This window comes from Hyalella azteca, unplaced genomic scaffold (genome assembly GCF_000764305.2).
Source record: "Hyalella azteca isolate HAZT.00-mixed unplaced genomic scaffold, Hazt_2.0.2 contig710, whole genome shotgun sequence".
Classification (NCBI taxonomy): domain Eukaryota; kingdom Metazoa; phylum Arthropoda; class Malacostraca; order Amphipoda; family Hyalellidae; genus Hyalella; species Hyalella azteca.
The window spans coordinates 59,000-75,294 of NW_025931047.1; the positions used below are offsets into that span (position 1 = coordinate 59,000).

The window sequence follows — 16,295 nt, forward strand, 5'->3', positions numbered from 1 at the left end:
GACGAATTGTAACGTTAATAATTTAATATGAAGTATTGGGTTATTGGAATATTTTAGACATCATGCTTATTTTTAATTAACATTTCATTCAGGATTCGGAAATAAAAACCTACAAAAGGAATTACTAAAGAAATCACAATCCCATCTGGAATAGAATTATCGTTAAGTAATTAATTTTAAATTTTTAACGGATGGAACAGTTAGGGACTGCGTCAACTGCGCTGGTCTAACTTGTTGCATTTCGCTGTCAGCCATACTGCGGAGACTGGACGCTCAAAGCCCCTTAAAGTTGAAAGCACACACTTTGCGAGACTGAATTAGCTTAAAACTCATGAAAGTTAAACACTTCACGGGGCTGATTTCGCTCAAAACTCCCAAAAGTTCAGCAGCACATGCCTTATACAACACTGGATTCTCTCAATATTCCTCAAAGGTAAAAAGCACGCAATTTACCAGACTGCATTCGCTCACAACTTCCCAGAGTATATCAGCACACGCAATTTATTCGTGATTTAAATTCTTTTCACTTCATAAAGATCGAAACTTTTGTATGGCCCCAAACTTTTGCAACGCTTCATGTAATTGTGAGATTTGCATTTATTTGTACGCTTCTCTGATGATATAGTTGCTTAACTGAGTTTTGTTAAGCCACGTTAATTTCGGGTTTAGTTTATTGTAAGGACGATTGTCTAGATACCAACCGCCGAAAACATAACAATAAATCATATAGAGCGCTGATTTGTACGTGAATTTACATGACAATGTCTTCGTGATGAAGCTCCGTGAATCCATCCTCGACACTTACAATATTATTTCTCATGATGCTACGATATTTATTTTATTATTGCACAATTCTATTGACATGAGGCGAGCTATATACAGGTGTTTCCTGATTGACTTTCAATAACTCTAGTTCCAATGCCAACTCATATCACTCACATAAAGCCAACAATGAACGTCTTGGACGTGCTTTGTAGCACAAAGCGTCAACCCAACCGCAAAAACAAACGTGGCCACGCATCATTGATACTCAAGCACATGTTGCGGGGACCTAAAAGCAAGCCATGCAGCTCGCCGTTACCTGCCTTACCTAAGGTACTTAAGGGTATTTTATTTACATCCTATTTACACGAAAATGTCGGTTATATACACGAAATATATATACGAAAACGTTTTCTTAACGACCGCGAAGGCCAATCAAATGTCCTTGTTTATGTCTTTGTCTGTTGACTAACTCACGTTAGTTTAGGCCTACAGGTACGAATAACATTGAAAACGATTAATGCATCCGTAGACTAATGGTTGAAGCTGAATTTCCCATAGTATTGTTCACGTTCCGCCTGAATTTTGCCACGGTCTCTCTAAGGACCGACACCAATGTTTTTCCACTAATTGCAATAAGTGCACCAAATGAATTACTAAATGGCTGAATGTTTCAGAAGCTGCCTGCCCTGCCGTGTCCAAAAACTAAATTAGACGGGAAATTTCAACCTTTGGGTTTTTTTTGGGGGCTACGATCGAAGAGCTTTGCTATGAGGAAATAATATTTAGTTACTATAACTATCATTCATTATAACTATCGTTGCAACAACAATCATCAGGAGCGCTCAGAGAAATATGTTTGACATTGCCCAAGCAGCGTCCCACTTTTTTTTCTTTGGGTGGGGTCATCCTGATGAACAGCGACATTCAGTGGGCGAGAAAGTGTGCCATTATTTGAATTTCGTGAGTGAGCAGATAGCTGCCGCCAGAACTGCTGTGCAAGCAAAACGGATGCAGTAAAAAAACTTGAGGATTTATTGTTAGGTTTGAAAGTCCAAAAATCAGGAGCATTCAATTCAATTTAGGCATAACTCTTAGGAAACCTCTAAACTTAGTTTGATTAATTTAACTATTCGTTTTATTATAAGGTATGTTTGTCTGACTTCATTTTTCTGACGATATGATAACAATTGTAACAGAAAACTGTTTTAACATCATAGAACATAGATTATCAAAACATCGAACTGATGTGCATTTCATTTGCCTTACTGCAAGTATGTTTTTTAGATACCTAATTTCCCAGAAACTATTTCATTCACTGAAAAATATTTCTAATTATATGGCATAAATAAACTATGGTATGCAGCTGAAAAAATGTAAATGTAGCGATTCACTCGGGTTATGGAAACACACAAATTGTAATACTGCCATAAATAAAATTGAATCACAATAAGACTTACGATATTTGGGTACTTGTTAAAAATTTTTAAAAATATTATGACTATGAGAAGTTCAAGCGGTTGATTTGTTTATTATGAAGATTTAAACGTTCAGACTTTTGAATACTTTTATTTCGTTCAACCCGCTGTAAGACAACTTTCATACCATATCGGTAAATGGACTTGGCAATGAACCGATTCAGAAAGTTGCGATTTTTGGCTGAACGTGCAACTCCTGCGCAACGCAGTACAAAACATCACAGACACACTGCGCAATATCTCACTGCACCACTGTAATGGCACTATGGACTCCAGTAATAAATGATATTTATTATTCGAAATTGTTGAAGTAAAAATTATTAGCATTTTTTTAATACTCAATTATTAAGATTATTTTTATTCATGGCAAATTGTTTATTTCAAAATTATCAGGTTTCTTATTTTGTAGAAGGTGAACTTGGCGTTTTGTACGGTTCTGCATCGGTAAGCAATAATTCTCGCGGCGTTTATAGCTTTTGAAAAAGAGAGAGACAGGGGCCGAGAGAGACAGGGGAGAACATCAGGCGAAAGCGGTTGGAAGGAAAGTTATGCCAATTTTTCCCATCTCGAATTGCGAAGTCCGTTCATTTATTAATACTACCCGATTGACGTACTGAACATTTAACATATTATCAGTCTAAATGCACCCCATGCTAACTGGTTGGTGCAGGGATAATGTTGCATTGCGCATAACATCGTCTTATTATGTCTTTTGTTTGTTATCTGCAGCCCGTCAGCAAGAAAATCCTGAAAACAGTCAGCAAGAAAATCAATTGTGCAAGCATTGAAAGTAATGCAGTTACCAATAGTACCAGCGAACAAGTTAGGAGACAAGTTAGGAGACAAGTTAGGAGAGGAATCCCTGGCATTCCCTGGACTTCAACCAGAGACGGCGTAGAGACGTAACATGTACGTCATTGAACGCTGGTACGTTATTCGCCGAAAGTGTTTTTAGGAGTTATAACGATCATGTATTAGGGTTCAGATGTACAATTTAGTTTAGCCGGTTTATTTATCTCTACGGTAAAAGATCCGTGCAGGCAAATTAGAAATAACTTGCGTTTAACAAGGTTTTGTCATTAAAATACTGCGTTCATGACCTTTCTTGCTCCCATTATATTACTAGTCAATTTACAGCGCAATGTGCACTAGACGTTAGATCGCGGTCAGTACATGCTAGTGTTTCCCGCTACACCACAGCACAACACTATATCACAGCACCACAGCACAGCACCTCATCAAAGCTCCACATCACAGCACCAAACCACAGCACTACACTACACCACAGCATACCGCAGCACCACAACAAACCATGCACAGCATGCACCACATCACAGCACCACAGCACACCACAGCATGCGCTGAAGCTCTAGAAACAACTGAGGATGATGAACTGGCATTGAGCGAGGCTGCTTTACCCTGAGCTTTATTGAAGACGAGAAAATTTCTATCTCATACCATTCGTTGATTTCCCTTGATTTAATAACCTATTCCCTTTACAGCATCGAAAATATTGAGCCACAATCTGTGCAAAATTTTTTAACAAATATCGGGCCGTATTTGGGTCGAAATTTTAGCTGAAATTTTGTTTTGCGGTTTGAAGGTAAAATTTTTAAACCTGATGTCGTTTAAAAACGGCAGCTTTGAGAACTTAAAAAGTTTCAAAATGGTTTAAGAACAGAAAAGGTTCAGATCCGATGTGTTCAACTTGCGCCACAAGTTGAGTGTTCAGCCACAAGTGTTCGCTACACATGCCGCTGGCCAGACGGTGTTCGCTGTTCTGATTTTATTTGTTTCTTTGTCGTCCCGATATTTGCCTAATAAGTTATGAGTTCTTTGTTGATTCAATAATTTTCCTGGGTGTTCAATAATTATTTCGTTGTCATATTTTCAGGCCAGACTAGCCTCTAGAGGTGAAATAATTGTCAACAATATTGAATGAGGTTATTGCAAATAATTGTTTAAGGAAACGTCAAATATAGAAAATTTAGACTTTTCCGGTTTTTAGGCTCATTTTTAAGGTCCAAGATCTGCTGATTTCAAAAGCCCAAAGCCACGTTTGATCGTTCATTTGTTCGTTCAAGACAGCCGTCGAAGCTGTGAATTAAACCTATACCCACAATGAACGCAAATTTCAGTTTTTTGGCTCTCCTGAAAACTTGCAATTTTCAGGCGAGTCAATTTCGGCTCTCCTGCTTTTCGTCCATGTCCGTTTCTCGGCAGCAACGGACCCGGACTTTACAAGGGGTTAAATTGAGGGATACGTAGATTGGGGGTGGGAGTAACTTTCATTGCTGTCTGTTATGCTGGTAGGTTATGTACACTGTATTGAAAATAATGTGTACTGTGGCATACTGCTTCGTCATGAAGATGACGAAGCACATGCAATTATACTCTGGTTCCCGTTAACTATTTTTATGAATGTGCAACAAATCCATCGTCATGCAAGACAATGAAAACTAATATAATGCTTAACAATTGAAAAAAAAACTCGAATGACTTCTGACGATTATTGCATAAGTCTAATGAGGTTCTCAATAAATAAAATTTAATTGCGAAACAAAGCAAACGAGTCGTATCATTCTATTTACTCCAATTATTACACTCCCTATTAGGGAGTGTACAAAATCTGTTGCAGTAATTTTTATTTAACACACATATAACGCTGCTAATCTCGTCTACATATTTAAAATCGCGAAAAAATAGCAATCTATTCCATGATCTTGAGAAACAAGTGCGAAGAAATTAGAGTAAAAAATAATCCAATTTACCCTAAAATTTGAAACGATTCCAATGGGAGCAAAGAAATTCTTCATTGAGAGGAAAATGTATTTTATAAAACGTCAAAATGAGGCGACGGAAGATTGTGCTAAAATTTTGGCGATACTCTCATGAATAATATTAAATTGATCTTATTGGTCATTTTATGAGAGTCAATATTCCCCGTCACTGCAAAGTTGCTTTGGATGGCGCGGGAGACTCAACGACGTCTAGTTGGTGTGGCTGTGGCGTGTGATCACTGTACGAAAACTTCTCTCGTTTAATCTGTGCGATGGAGAAAAGAAGTGCAACAAAAGCATATAACATGCTATGCAAAAGACAAAAACGGCATCGAAGGAGGGCTGCCTCTGACCGTATTGATTCTGCTGTTCAGCTATTAGAAAATCCCGATGTTGAAACCCAAAGTGCTGGTGGGAGTACTGCGTGTGCGTCAGGTTTGTCGATTGATAACCGCGTCTGTAGCACAAGCCGAAGTCAATCGTCAAGTGCTGCTGACTCAACACTGTTAGAAAAACGGTGAAAAATGGGTCCCACTGGCATTCTAGTTGCCGGTCGCCCCGTGAAGATAAACTGTTTCACCCTTTTTATCAGATGTTTTACGGCTTTTAGTGTTAAATTATAATAGAAACGGCGACACGGTGTTTCTTTTCCCGTGCCGACCGGCCACCGAAACGCCGGAAATACCGTAAACGGTAATTTTTCTAACAGTGAAGTGACAGTAGTGTTTTTGTTTCTGAAACTGATTGCATCTTTGAAGAGGCAGTGATTCCTGTGAAAGATGAAAATTTGACAACTGAAGTTAAATTTGAATAGGCGTTTATAACTGTTTGATTGAATACATACTGAACGAAAATACAGCATCAGTTGCTCGTTTGTTGAAGTCATTTAATAAATATTTTCCATCGGTGCCACTGACAGCCGTAACTCTTCTTCGAAGACATGAAAAGGAATTCCAGAAGGAAGACATGCACCATGATAGGTATGTTCATATCAAAAACTGGAATCAGTGTATCCTAGAAGATATGCTGGACGGAAATGAACGAAAAGCAGGAGAGCCAAAATTGGCTCAGGAGAGCCAATTATAAGTTTCCAGGAGAGCCAAAAACTGAAATTTAAGTACATTGAGGGTATAGGTTTAATTCACAGCGCGAAGAACGAACAAATGAACGCGCAAACGTGGCTTTGGGATTTTTAAATCAGCAGTTCCTGGACCTTAAAAATTAGCCTAAAAACCGGAAAAGTTTAAATTTTCGCATTTTTGACGTTTCCTTAAACAATTATTTGCAATAACCTCATTCAATATTGTCGACAATTATTTCACCTCTAGAGGCTTATAGTCTGGCCTGAAAATACGACAATGAAATAATTATTGATCACTCAGGAAAATTATTGAATCAACAAAGAACTGATAAATTTATATGCAAATATCGGGATGACAAAGAAACAAATAAAATCAGAACAGCGAACACCGTCTGGCCAGCGGCATATGTGCAGCGAACACTTGTGGTTGAACACTCAACTTGTGGCGCAAGTTGAACACATCGGATCTGAACCTTTTCTGTTCTTAAACCATTTCGAAACTTTTTTAAATTATTAACACAGTCGTTTTAAACCCCATCAGGTTTCAAAATTTTGGCTTCTAACACTAAAACAAAATTTCAGCTCAAACCTCTTTCCAAATTTTAGGTCAAATTTCGTCCTAAATTCGGCCCAATATTTGTTCAAAATTTTTGCACAAATTTTGGCCCAATATTCTCGATGCTGTAAAGGGAAATGGGAAATTTAATCAAGGGAAATCAACGAATGGGTATGGGATGATAGAAATTTTCTCGTCTTCAATAAAGCTCAGGGTAAAGCGGCCTCGCCCAATGCCAGTTCATCCTCAGTTGTTTCTAGAGCTTCAGCGCATGCTGTGGTGTGCTGTGGTGCTGTGATGTGGTGCATGCTGTGCATGGTTTGTTGTGGTGCTGCGGTATGCTGTGGTGTAGTGTAGTGCTGTGGTTTGGTGCTGTGATGTGGAGCTTTGATGAGGTGCTGTGCTGTGGTGCTGTGATATAGTGCTGTGCTGTGGTGTAGCGGGAAACACTAGCATGTACTGACCGCGATCGAACGTCTAGTGCACATTGCGGTGTAAATTGACTAGTAATATAATGGGAGCATTGAAAGGTCATGAACGCAGTATTTTAATGACAAAACCTTGTTAAACGCAAGTTATTTCTAATTCGCATGCACGGATCTTTTACCGTAAAGATAAATAAACCGGCTAAACTATATTGTACATCTGAACTCTAATACATGATCGTTATAACTCCTAAAAACACTTTCGGCGAATAACGTACCAGCGTTCAATGACGTACATGTTACGTCTCACGCCGTCTCTGGTTGAAGTCCAGGGAATGCCAGGGATTCCTCTCCTAACTTGTCTCCTAACTTGTTCGCTGGTACTATTGGTAACTGCATCACTTTCAATGCTAGCACAATCGATTCTCTTGCTGACTGGTTTCAGGATTCTCTTGCTGACGGGCTGCAGATAACAAACATAAGACATAATAAGACGATGTTATGCGCAATGCAACATTATCCCTGCACCAACCAGTTGGCATGAGGTGAATGTAGACTGATAATATGTTAAATATTCAATACGTCAATCGGGCAGTATTAATAAATGAACGGACTTCACAATTCGAGATGGGAAAAATTGGCATAACTTCCCTTCCAACATCTCTTGTCTGATGATCTCCCCTGTCTCTCTCGGTGCTATCTGACTTCTTCCGCTCGTATCTCTCCTTATTCAAAAACTATAAACGCCGCGAGAATTATCGCACACAGGCGCAGAACCGTACAAAACGTAAAGTTCACCTACAAAAATATAAACCTGACAATTTTTAAATAAATAGTTGCCATGAATGGAAATAATCTGAATAATTGAGTATTCAAAAAATCCTAGAATTTTTACTTTAACAATTTCGAATAATAAATATCATTTATTACTGGAGTCCATAGTGCCATTACTGGAGTCCATAGTGCGCAGTGTCTGTATTGTGTTGTGCTGCGCTGCGCTGTGCTGTGTTGTACAGAGTTGTTCTGGGTTGCTCTGGATGCAAAAGTCGAACGTTCAGTCAAAAATCTCAACTTTCTGAATCAGTTCATTCGGCCGGAACGGCGCACTCTGTGTGCCTACAGCCAGCGAAGCGGACGCTATACGTATACTCTCCACCTTTAATAGCTGCTCTATATAATCACGTACAGGGGGTTTGAGGTCAAAGATTTCACTCCAGCCATTTTTGCCAGGAGCTCACCCGTTAGCATCTCACGAAAATTGGCACAGACACGTACGCATATTTTGTGTACCAAACCTATTTGTCGGATTTCCGAAATTTTTACTCCTTCCCCCCCAAAAGTCCCCAAAAAAGGGGGAAATTTGGTCAAAAAATGACCTAAAATGATGTTGCGGAAACGATAACAGCTCAAAAAGTTGCAAACTCAGAGCAATGCGCTTGATTTAAAACGAAAGGTGACGGATTGGGGAGTGTTTTTGGGATTTCGAACGATTTTTTGTCGGGTCAAAACTTCATCCCCAAATTGGGGGTCAAAGTTGACCCTGAAAAATTGTTTTCGGTGGTTTTTCAACTCTCACGGCCAAACCTCAAACATTTTTGTTATAGTAAAGGTGGGAAAAAGATGCGTCTCGTTGAAACAAACACACTGGTGAAAACAGATTTTGAAAAAATTTAAAACTCACAAAGTTGTCAGCGAAATTTTGATCAACTTTTTACCAACTTTTTCACATTTCTCTTCACAACTCTACGGAAAATTTTGTATATTTTTTCAATAACCCTAATAATAAAGCAGAAGTCCTTGCCTTTAATTTGGACCCTGTTGCATGATCCTAGCTTCTCTTCTATAGAACTCGAGATATGATTCTTCAAAGTAGGCAATAATTGACGAAATTTTCGTCCAAATCACCTTAGTCCGGGCGCTGCTCTGAACGTGTTTTACGAGTTTACTTTTAAGACTATTGTGCGAGCTGCGTAATTTTAGGTAGCTTTCTGAAAGTTGTTATCAACAGAGGATAAAATTGCGCTAATCGCTGCCTTTTTAACTCATTTAAAAAAATTATTTCTATTAGAAATTTAATGATGAAAAATAGACCGAAATTCGGTTCTGCTCACTTATCAAGTACTTTATTAGCGACTTATTTTATTAAGTTAGACACTCCATTCTTATTCTTATATGGTTATTTACTTCAGCTCTTTAGCATTAATATTGTGAAAAAAACTTCTCATATGTACCGCTAAAAATCGTTTTAATGAAGCTTAAAATTGCTCCCTGCCATGTATCTGTAGTCCTTGGGCCCGAAAGTGAACGCGCCGTATCTCAAATGTTCTGATTTTTAAAGGCCTTATAACTCGGTAACGACCAAGATTGAAGAAAATTTACGCAAATAATAATTAGAAGAAAACTAAAACTCTCTCTGGGGGGCCCCGGGGGGTCTGCCAGGGCCCTTTTCTTGTAAATATTTGTGCAATAAAAGAATTCCGTGACAATTCCTCCTTAGCCCGTATCTTAGTGAATTCTTGATTTATTTACATTACGGAAGAAACAACGGTCGATTCAAGTAGCGGCTGCCCATGTTTCGGGTAAGATTATCACAAATGTTCCCTATATATTAATTTATGGAAGTTATTAAAGCCTGGAAACGGACTTTCATCACTATTTCTGACTTCTGAAGCTTGACTGATTCTACATTTCGACAGTCCACCTCAAGCGACGCTCCGTTTTCGTCGCGACAGGGAATGGCCTCATGGATAAACTATTCTAGTTCAACCGTGTTGCTAAGTCAAAAGTTGTTTACATAATATAATGTCGAATAATATTCATTCTCCCGATAAAACCACCAATCGTAGTAAGAGAAGTTATTTTTCAAGCGAATATTTGTTAAATTTCAATATTAACTGAAAGTGGCAATTAATAATTAATTCATTTTGTATGGGTTATTCGTAAATCTAATTAAATATTTTTTTAATAATGTTCAATCATAAAATGTCCATTAATAATTTCTGAATCTAAATTGAAGTTTATACTTTATTATTAAATTTATATATTTATACTAAATTGGAGTCCACCACTGCGTCCAGTACAGATTTTTCGTAGGGTATTATTCTTAACTGCGATTTTTTGCTTTTCAAGTTCTTTTAACTCGGTAACGTACAGGATTGAAGGAAATTCACACAAATTAAAATGAAAATAAAACAAAAATTCCATTTTAATGGCCCCGAGTGTTGAGCTCAGGGCCCTGACGTTCCCTCGATATCTTCCGTCAAACAAGATTTCAAGTAGAATTTCGCTCAAGCCGTATTGCGACCTACATATGATGACCATCGGTGTGCTGGAGCAGGCAGCGCCCGTAAATGCAACTAGTACGTTGAGAAACTGGTACCTCAAGAAGTTTTGAAGCTGTGTTTTTTGCAACCATCGACTAAGTATTTAAACTTTTTGCATTGTTTACTTGGATAGAGGAAAACCGACACCCAGGTTATTGAAGTTTGGAGTATTTAGTCCGGAGTTGCATTCCAACACGTCATTCCAACTCCGGCCACAATCATGCACGGTATCGAAATAGAACAGATAGGAAATTAAACATGTAGTAAAATATACGTCATTTGCTAAGGTTAGGTTCAAGCCAGGAACAAGTTCCTATAGCGGCAACCGCATAGGGTGGCTAGGTTAGGTTTGATTAGGGTAAGGCAAAGTTAGTTCAGTTTAGGTTAGGATAGGTTAAGTTAGGTTAGGCTGTGTTGGGTTAGGTAAGGTTAGGTAAGGTAAGGTTAGGTAAGGTAAGGTAAGGTTAGGTAAGGTAAGGTTAGGTAAGGTAAGGTTAGGTAAGGTAAGGTTAGATGAAGTAAGGTTAGTAGATGTAAGATTAGGTTAGGACAGGTTAGGTTAGGATATGTCAGGTTGTGTTCAGTTCGGTTAGGTTAGGTTAGGGTTTTTTTGGCTAGGCAAAACTAATGTAGGGCTGTTTTAAACACTTATGATACACACAGGAAAAGGCCACAATTGGGGGATTGCTGTGTGTAGTAGGAAATGTGTGGCAAGAAGAAGAAGAGAGAAAAAGAAAAAAGTATAGCGGCTGATCTGGTTGCCAAGTCCATTTACCGATCAGGTATGAAAGTTGTCTTACAGCGAGTTGAACGGAACACAAGTATTCAAGAATCTTAACGCTTACATCTTCATAATAAACAAATCAACCGCTTGAATTTCTCATAGCCATTATTTTTTTCCAAGAATTTTTAACAAGCACCCAAATATCGTAAGTCTTATCGTGATTCAATTTTATTTATTGAAGTATAACAATATGTGTGTTTCCATAACCCGAGTGAATCGCTCCATTTAAATTTTTTCAGCAGCTTACCATAGTTTATTTATGCCATAAAATTAGAAATATTTTTCAATGAATGAAATAGTTTCTGGAAAACTAGGTATCTAAAACAACATACTTCCAGTAAGGCAAATGAAATACACATCAGTTTGATGTTTTGATAGCCTATTTTCTACGATATTAAAACAGTTTTCTGTTACAATTGTTATCATATCATCAGAAAAATTTAGTCAGAGATAAACATACCTTATAATAAAACGAATAGTTAAATTAATCAAACTAAGTTTAGAGGTTTCCTAAGAATTATGCCTCAATTGAATTGAATGCTACTGATTTTTGGACTTTCAAACCTAGCAACAGAACCTCCCAGTTTTTTACTGCATCCGTTTTGCTTGCATAGCAGTTCTGGCGGCGGCTATCTGCTCACTCACAAAATTCAAATAATGGCACACTTTCTTGCCCACGGAATGTCGCTGTTCATCAGGATGACCCCACACAAAGAAAAAAAGTGGGACGCTGCTTGGGCAATGTCAAACTTATTTCTCTGAGCGCTCTTGGTGATTGTTGTTGCGATGATAGTTATAATGATGATAGTTATAGTAACTAAATGTTATTTCCTCAGAGCAAAGCTCTTCGTAGCCGAAAAGACACACCCAAAGGTTGAAATTTCCCGTCCAATTAAGTTTTTTGGACACTGCAGGGCAGGGAGCTTCTGAAACGTTCGCGGTAAATACGTTATTCAGGCATTTAGTAAGTCATTTAGTGCAGTTATTGCAATTAGTGGAAAAAAAGTTGATGTCGGTCCTTAAAGAGACCATGGCAAAATTCAGGCGGAACGTGGACAATACTATAGGAAATTCAGCGTCAAATATTAGTCTACGGATGCATTAATCATCTTCAATGTTATTCGTACCTGAAGGCCTAGTAACGTGAGTTAGTCAGCATGCGCAGACAAAGACAAACAAAAGCTTTTCATTCGCCTTCACGGTCGTTAAGAAAACGTTTTCGTATCTATATTTCGTGTATATAACCGACATTTTTGTGCATATAGGATGTAAATTGAAAGTCCTTAAGTACCTTAGATAAGTCAGGAAATGGCGAGCTGCATGACTTGCTTTTAGGTCCCCGGAACATGTGCTTGAGTATCAGTGATGCGTGGCCACGTTTGTTTTGGTGGTTGGGTTAACGCTTTGTGCTACAAAGCATGTCTTAGACGTTCATTGTTGGCTTTATGTGAGTGATATGAGTTGGCATTGGAACTAGAGTTATTGAAAGTCAATCAGGAAACACCTGTATATAACTCGCTTCATGTCAATTAAATTGTGCAATAATAAAATAAATATCGTAGCATCGTGAGAAATAATATTGTAAGTATCGAGGTTTAATTCATGGAGATCATCACGAAGACATTGCCATATAAAATTGACGTACAAATCAGGCTTCTATGATTTATTGTTATGTTTTCGACGGCTGGTATCCAGACAATCGTCCTATCGATAAACTAAACCAGAAATTAACGTGACTAAACTAAGCTTAGTTAAGCAACTATGCCATTAGAGAAGCGTACAAATAAATGCAAATATCACAATTACATGAAGGGTTACAAAAGTTTGTGGCCAAAAAGAAGTTTCGATCTCTATGAAGTAAAATGAATTTAAATCACGAAAATATTGCGTGAGCTGATAAACTCTGGGAAGTTTTGAGCGAATGCAGTCTAGGAAATTGTGTGCTTCTTACATTTGAGGAGTTTTGGGAGAATCCAGTCTTGTATAAGGCATGTGCTGCTGAACTTTTAGAAGTTTTGAGCGAAATCAGCCTCGTGAAGTATTTAACTTTAAGGAGTTTTAAGTGAATTCCGTCCCGCAAAGTGTGTGCTTTTCAACTTTACGGGGCTTTGCGCGTCCAGTCTCCGCAGTATGGCTGACAGCGAAATGCAACAAGTTAAGCCAGCGCTGTTGACGCAGTACCTAACTGCTCTATCAGGTAATAAATTAAAAATTCGGTTGCTTGATGATATTTATATTCCAGATGGAATTGTGCTTCTGAATACAAAATGAAATATTAATAAATATTTCAATAACCACTACTTACTATTAAATTATGCATATTTCAATTCGTTTATTTCAAATCAATTATTAAAAACAGTTTTCCTGCTTTTGATCAAAACATTGGTGTTAAATGCTCACAAAAATGATTGTATAAATATGTATATATATAGATAAGTAGTGGTATTTTGCGACAGGTTTCTTAACATTCCCCGAAAACCGTGTCGCAGAATTGTTCGATCAAATTGTTAGTCATACTTTCGGGAATAGTGCGACATCATTGGCATATTGTGCGACAAAATGTCGCAGTATTACTGTCTCGGAATGTACCCATGTCGCAGAATCTACCTATGATTAGTATTTGCTAATAGTGTGACACGAAAAAAGATGAACGCCATTCTGCGAAATGCTAATTAACGGAAACCTCGTTAGGTTAGGGTTAGAGGTGTGAAAAATAGTTTTTTTAGACATTTTTTCAGAGTTTTTCTAAGAATAGGTCAAGCCAGGGATGGTTCTTTTACCTCAAATAACTAATTGAAAAACGTCAACTAAGAATTATCGCAGTATTACCAATATCAAATTATTTTTATATTATATATTGAATATTGTATTTCAAATTCTATACTTAATATATATAAATATTCAACTAATCATGCGCTAAAACGTCGGAAGGAAAATTCTAAATGCTCATTCAAACCCTCCCACGTATGCTGAATTATCGTCTCCAAAAGTCGTGACGTAAGCATTAGTTGTGAGAATCTGCATTTCGTCGGGGAATAATTACGAATAAATTTCATCTATAATACTACTAAATGCATAACTAAATTTTGAAGACGCTTCTTTTGTAGCGAAAAACTTGGCTTCCATGAAAATTTGTTGGCTGTGTCGCAAGTCTCTCTTAGATGGCCGGCATTGAACCGAGTGTGTTGACTTGTTTCAGTTTGAATTGACTTACCTTGCCCTAATAATATAAATTATGTAAATACCCAACATATATCGGGTGGCGCCTATAGGTTGATGCTTAGGAATCTCTACACTCAGCTAGAGTTTTTCTGGGTCTGCTTTGCCACCCGATTGAAATCAGCTTCCGGTTAGAATGTCATTTCCGATTTTATAGTAGCCCGAGAGTATGAGGAGAGTTGGCAGAGCAGAGTCATACCGAGCTTTTTAGTTGCTTAAATGTTGTTGTTGTGATTCTATCCCAGGCATTAGATACTGTACAACTGATTTACGTGCTATCCGAGTCTTCGGCGGCACCTATTGCAGAGTCTGGTCCGCATCCAAATTTAGTTAGGGTGTAGGGTCGATTTATTTAACTAAGTCGGCACTATAGAGTAGTTAAATAAATCGTAAAGGGACTGATCACGATCGGTAACGCATATTATCTGTACGCTCACAGTGTCGGTGAGTGCGATTGCGGTTGGCGCGGTGTCTGGTTTCAACGCTCCTGCTTCTTTCCAGCTACGAGCTGCCCAAGAATTCGCTAAGTTTACTGACAATCAAACAACGTCTAGTCTTCAAAACACGACAAGTCGTACCGCAGACAGCAGCGGTACATCCGGCAGTGGTATCCATGGTCACATCAGCACTTATCATTACTTTACAATGTGTAATGCAACTGATAGCAACGAAACAACAATCACTCCTGATGTTAACATAATTACGCAAAAGTTAGCATGGTCCCTCATGGTGGACAGCCAGCCAACATCAGCGCGGTCCACCATAGTGATGGACAACCAGCAAGCGCTTGCACGGGCTGTCGTGGTGATGGACAGCGAGGAGCTGTCGTGGTTCTTATCAGCATACGCCGTGGGGGCGCTGGTGGGGGCGCTGGGGGGCGGCGCCCTCATGGACGCCGCAGGACGGAGGGGGGCGCTGCTGGCTTCCGCAGTGCCGTCCCTGGTGGGCTGGCTCATGACAGGTCACTATAAATTTAGCTTAAAATATTATTGGATACTATTGTTAATCTTCAAATCTGAGAGAAATCCACGTAGTTAAATGAAACTGATTTATAATTTCAATAACTAAACTCAAAGACTAACCACTCTTTACTCCTTCAGCGTTTTGGATCCAACTTGTGAATTTCGCTGCTGATATTGTCTTCGTTGCCAGGTCTAGGGACCAACGTATCCATGCTGGCGCTGGGCAGGGGAATAACAGGATCGTTTATCGGCTTGAGCTCAGCGGCTGGCTGCGCCTACATTGGTGAAATTGCATCCAAAGACATCAGAGGAAGGCTCGGTTGGTGAAACTTGGTTAAATTAAGTGCTTTTTGTATATTTTTGCAGTGTAGCAAATATAGCCTATAAAGCTTTGATAAGGGTTCAGAGACGTCGGTTGCAGCATATAATTCATTATTTGGGGTTTTCTGTTAAATCTTAATGAATTTTAACTGCTATTATTTTATTTGACTGCAATTTAGGATTTTTTGAAGTTGACAACATAGGATGAAGTTTGTTCATGTTTTCATGGTCAATGTAGAATGGACGTTGTAAATATACGCAAATAAACTGATGCGAATGCAATATGTTTTTCGAATTGGGAAACTTGAGTAAAGCAACGAATTTTTTCTGACAACACCATCTGGCAACAAACTTAAACAGTATGTTAGAAACTTATACTTTACTCTTTGATTGCACTTGAAAAATCAATTTAGAGCGTTCATTTGTAATTTTATTGCATGATATGGCATAAAATACGAGTGTATTTAAAGCATTCAAGATATATGAATCTTTTTCTGCCAGAGTGCAACTACTCAAAATCTACTCAAGAGTGACGAGTAACTACTCAAGAGTGACGCGCTATCTTACCCACAGCACGAGCTAAGGGCGGACGTATAATAGTGAT

The 16,295-nt window shown here is 38.4% G+C and overlaps 1 protein-coding gene across 1 annotated transcript in view; it reads left to right on the forward strand.

Annotated features, from left to right (window-relative positions):
- LOC125177969 (facilitated trehalose transporter Tret1-like) overlaps window positions 1-16,295 on the forward strand; it is a 55,986-nt gene that overhangs the window by 29,158 nt on the left and 10,533 nt on the right. Inside the window, exons 5-6 of the mRNA XM_047880733.1 lie at window positions 14,848-15,369; window positions 15,561-15,689. Of these exons, the coding sequence (XP_047736689.1) occupies window positions 14,848-15,369; window positions 15,561-15,689 (651 nt within the window). The remainder of the gene's footprint in view (window positions 1-14,847; window positions 15,370-15,560; window positions 15,690-16,295) is intronic.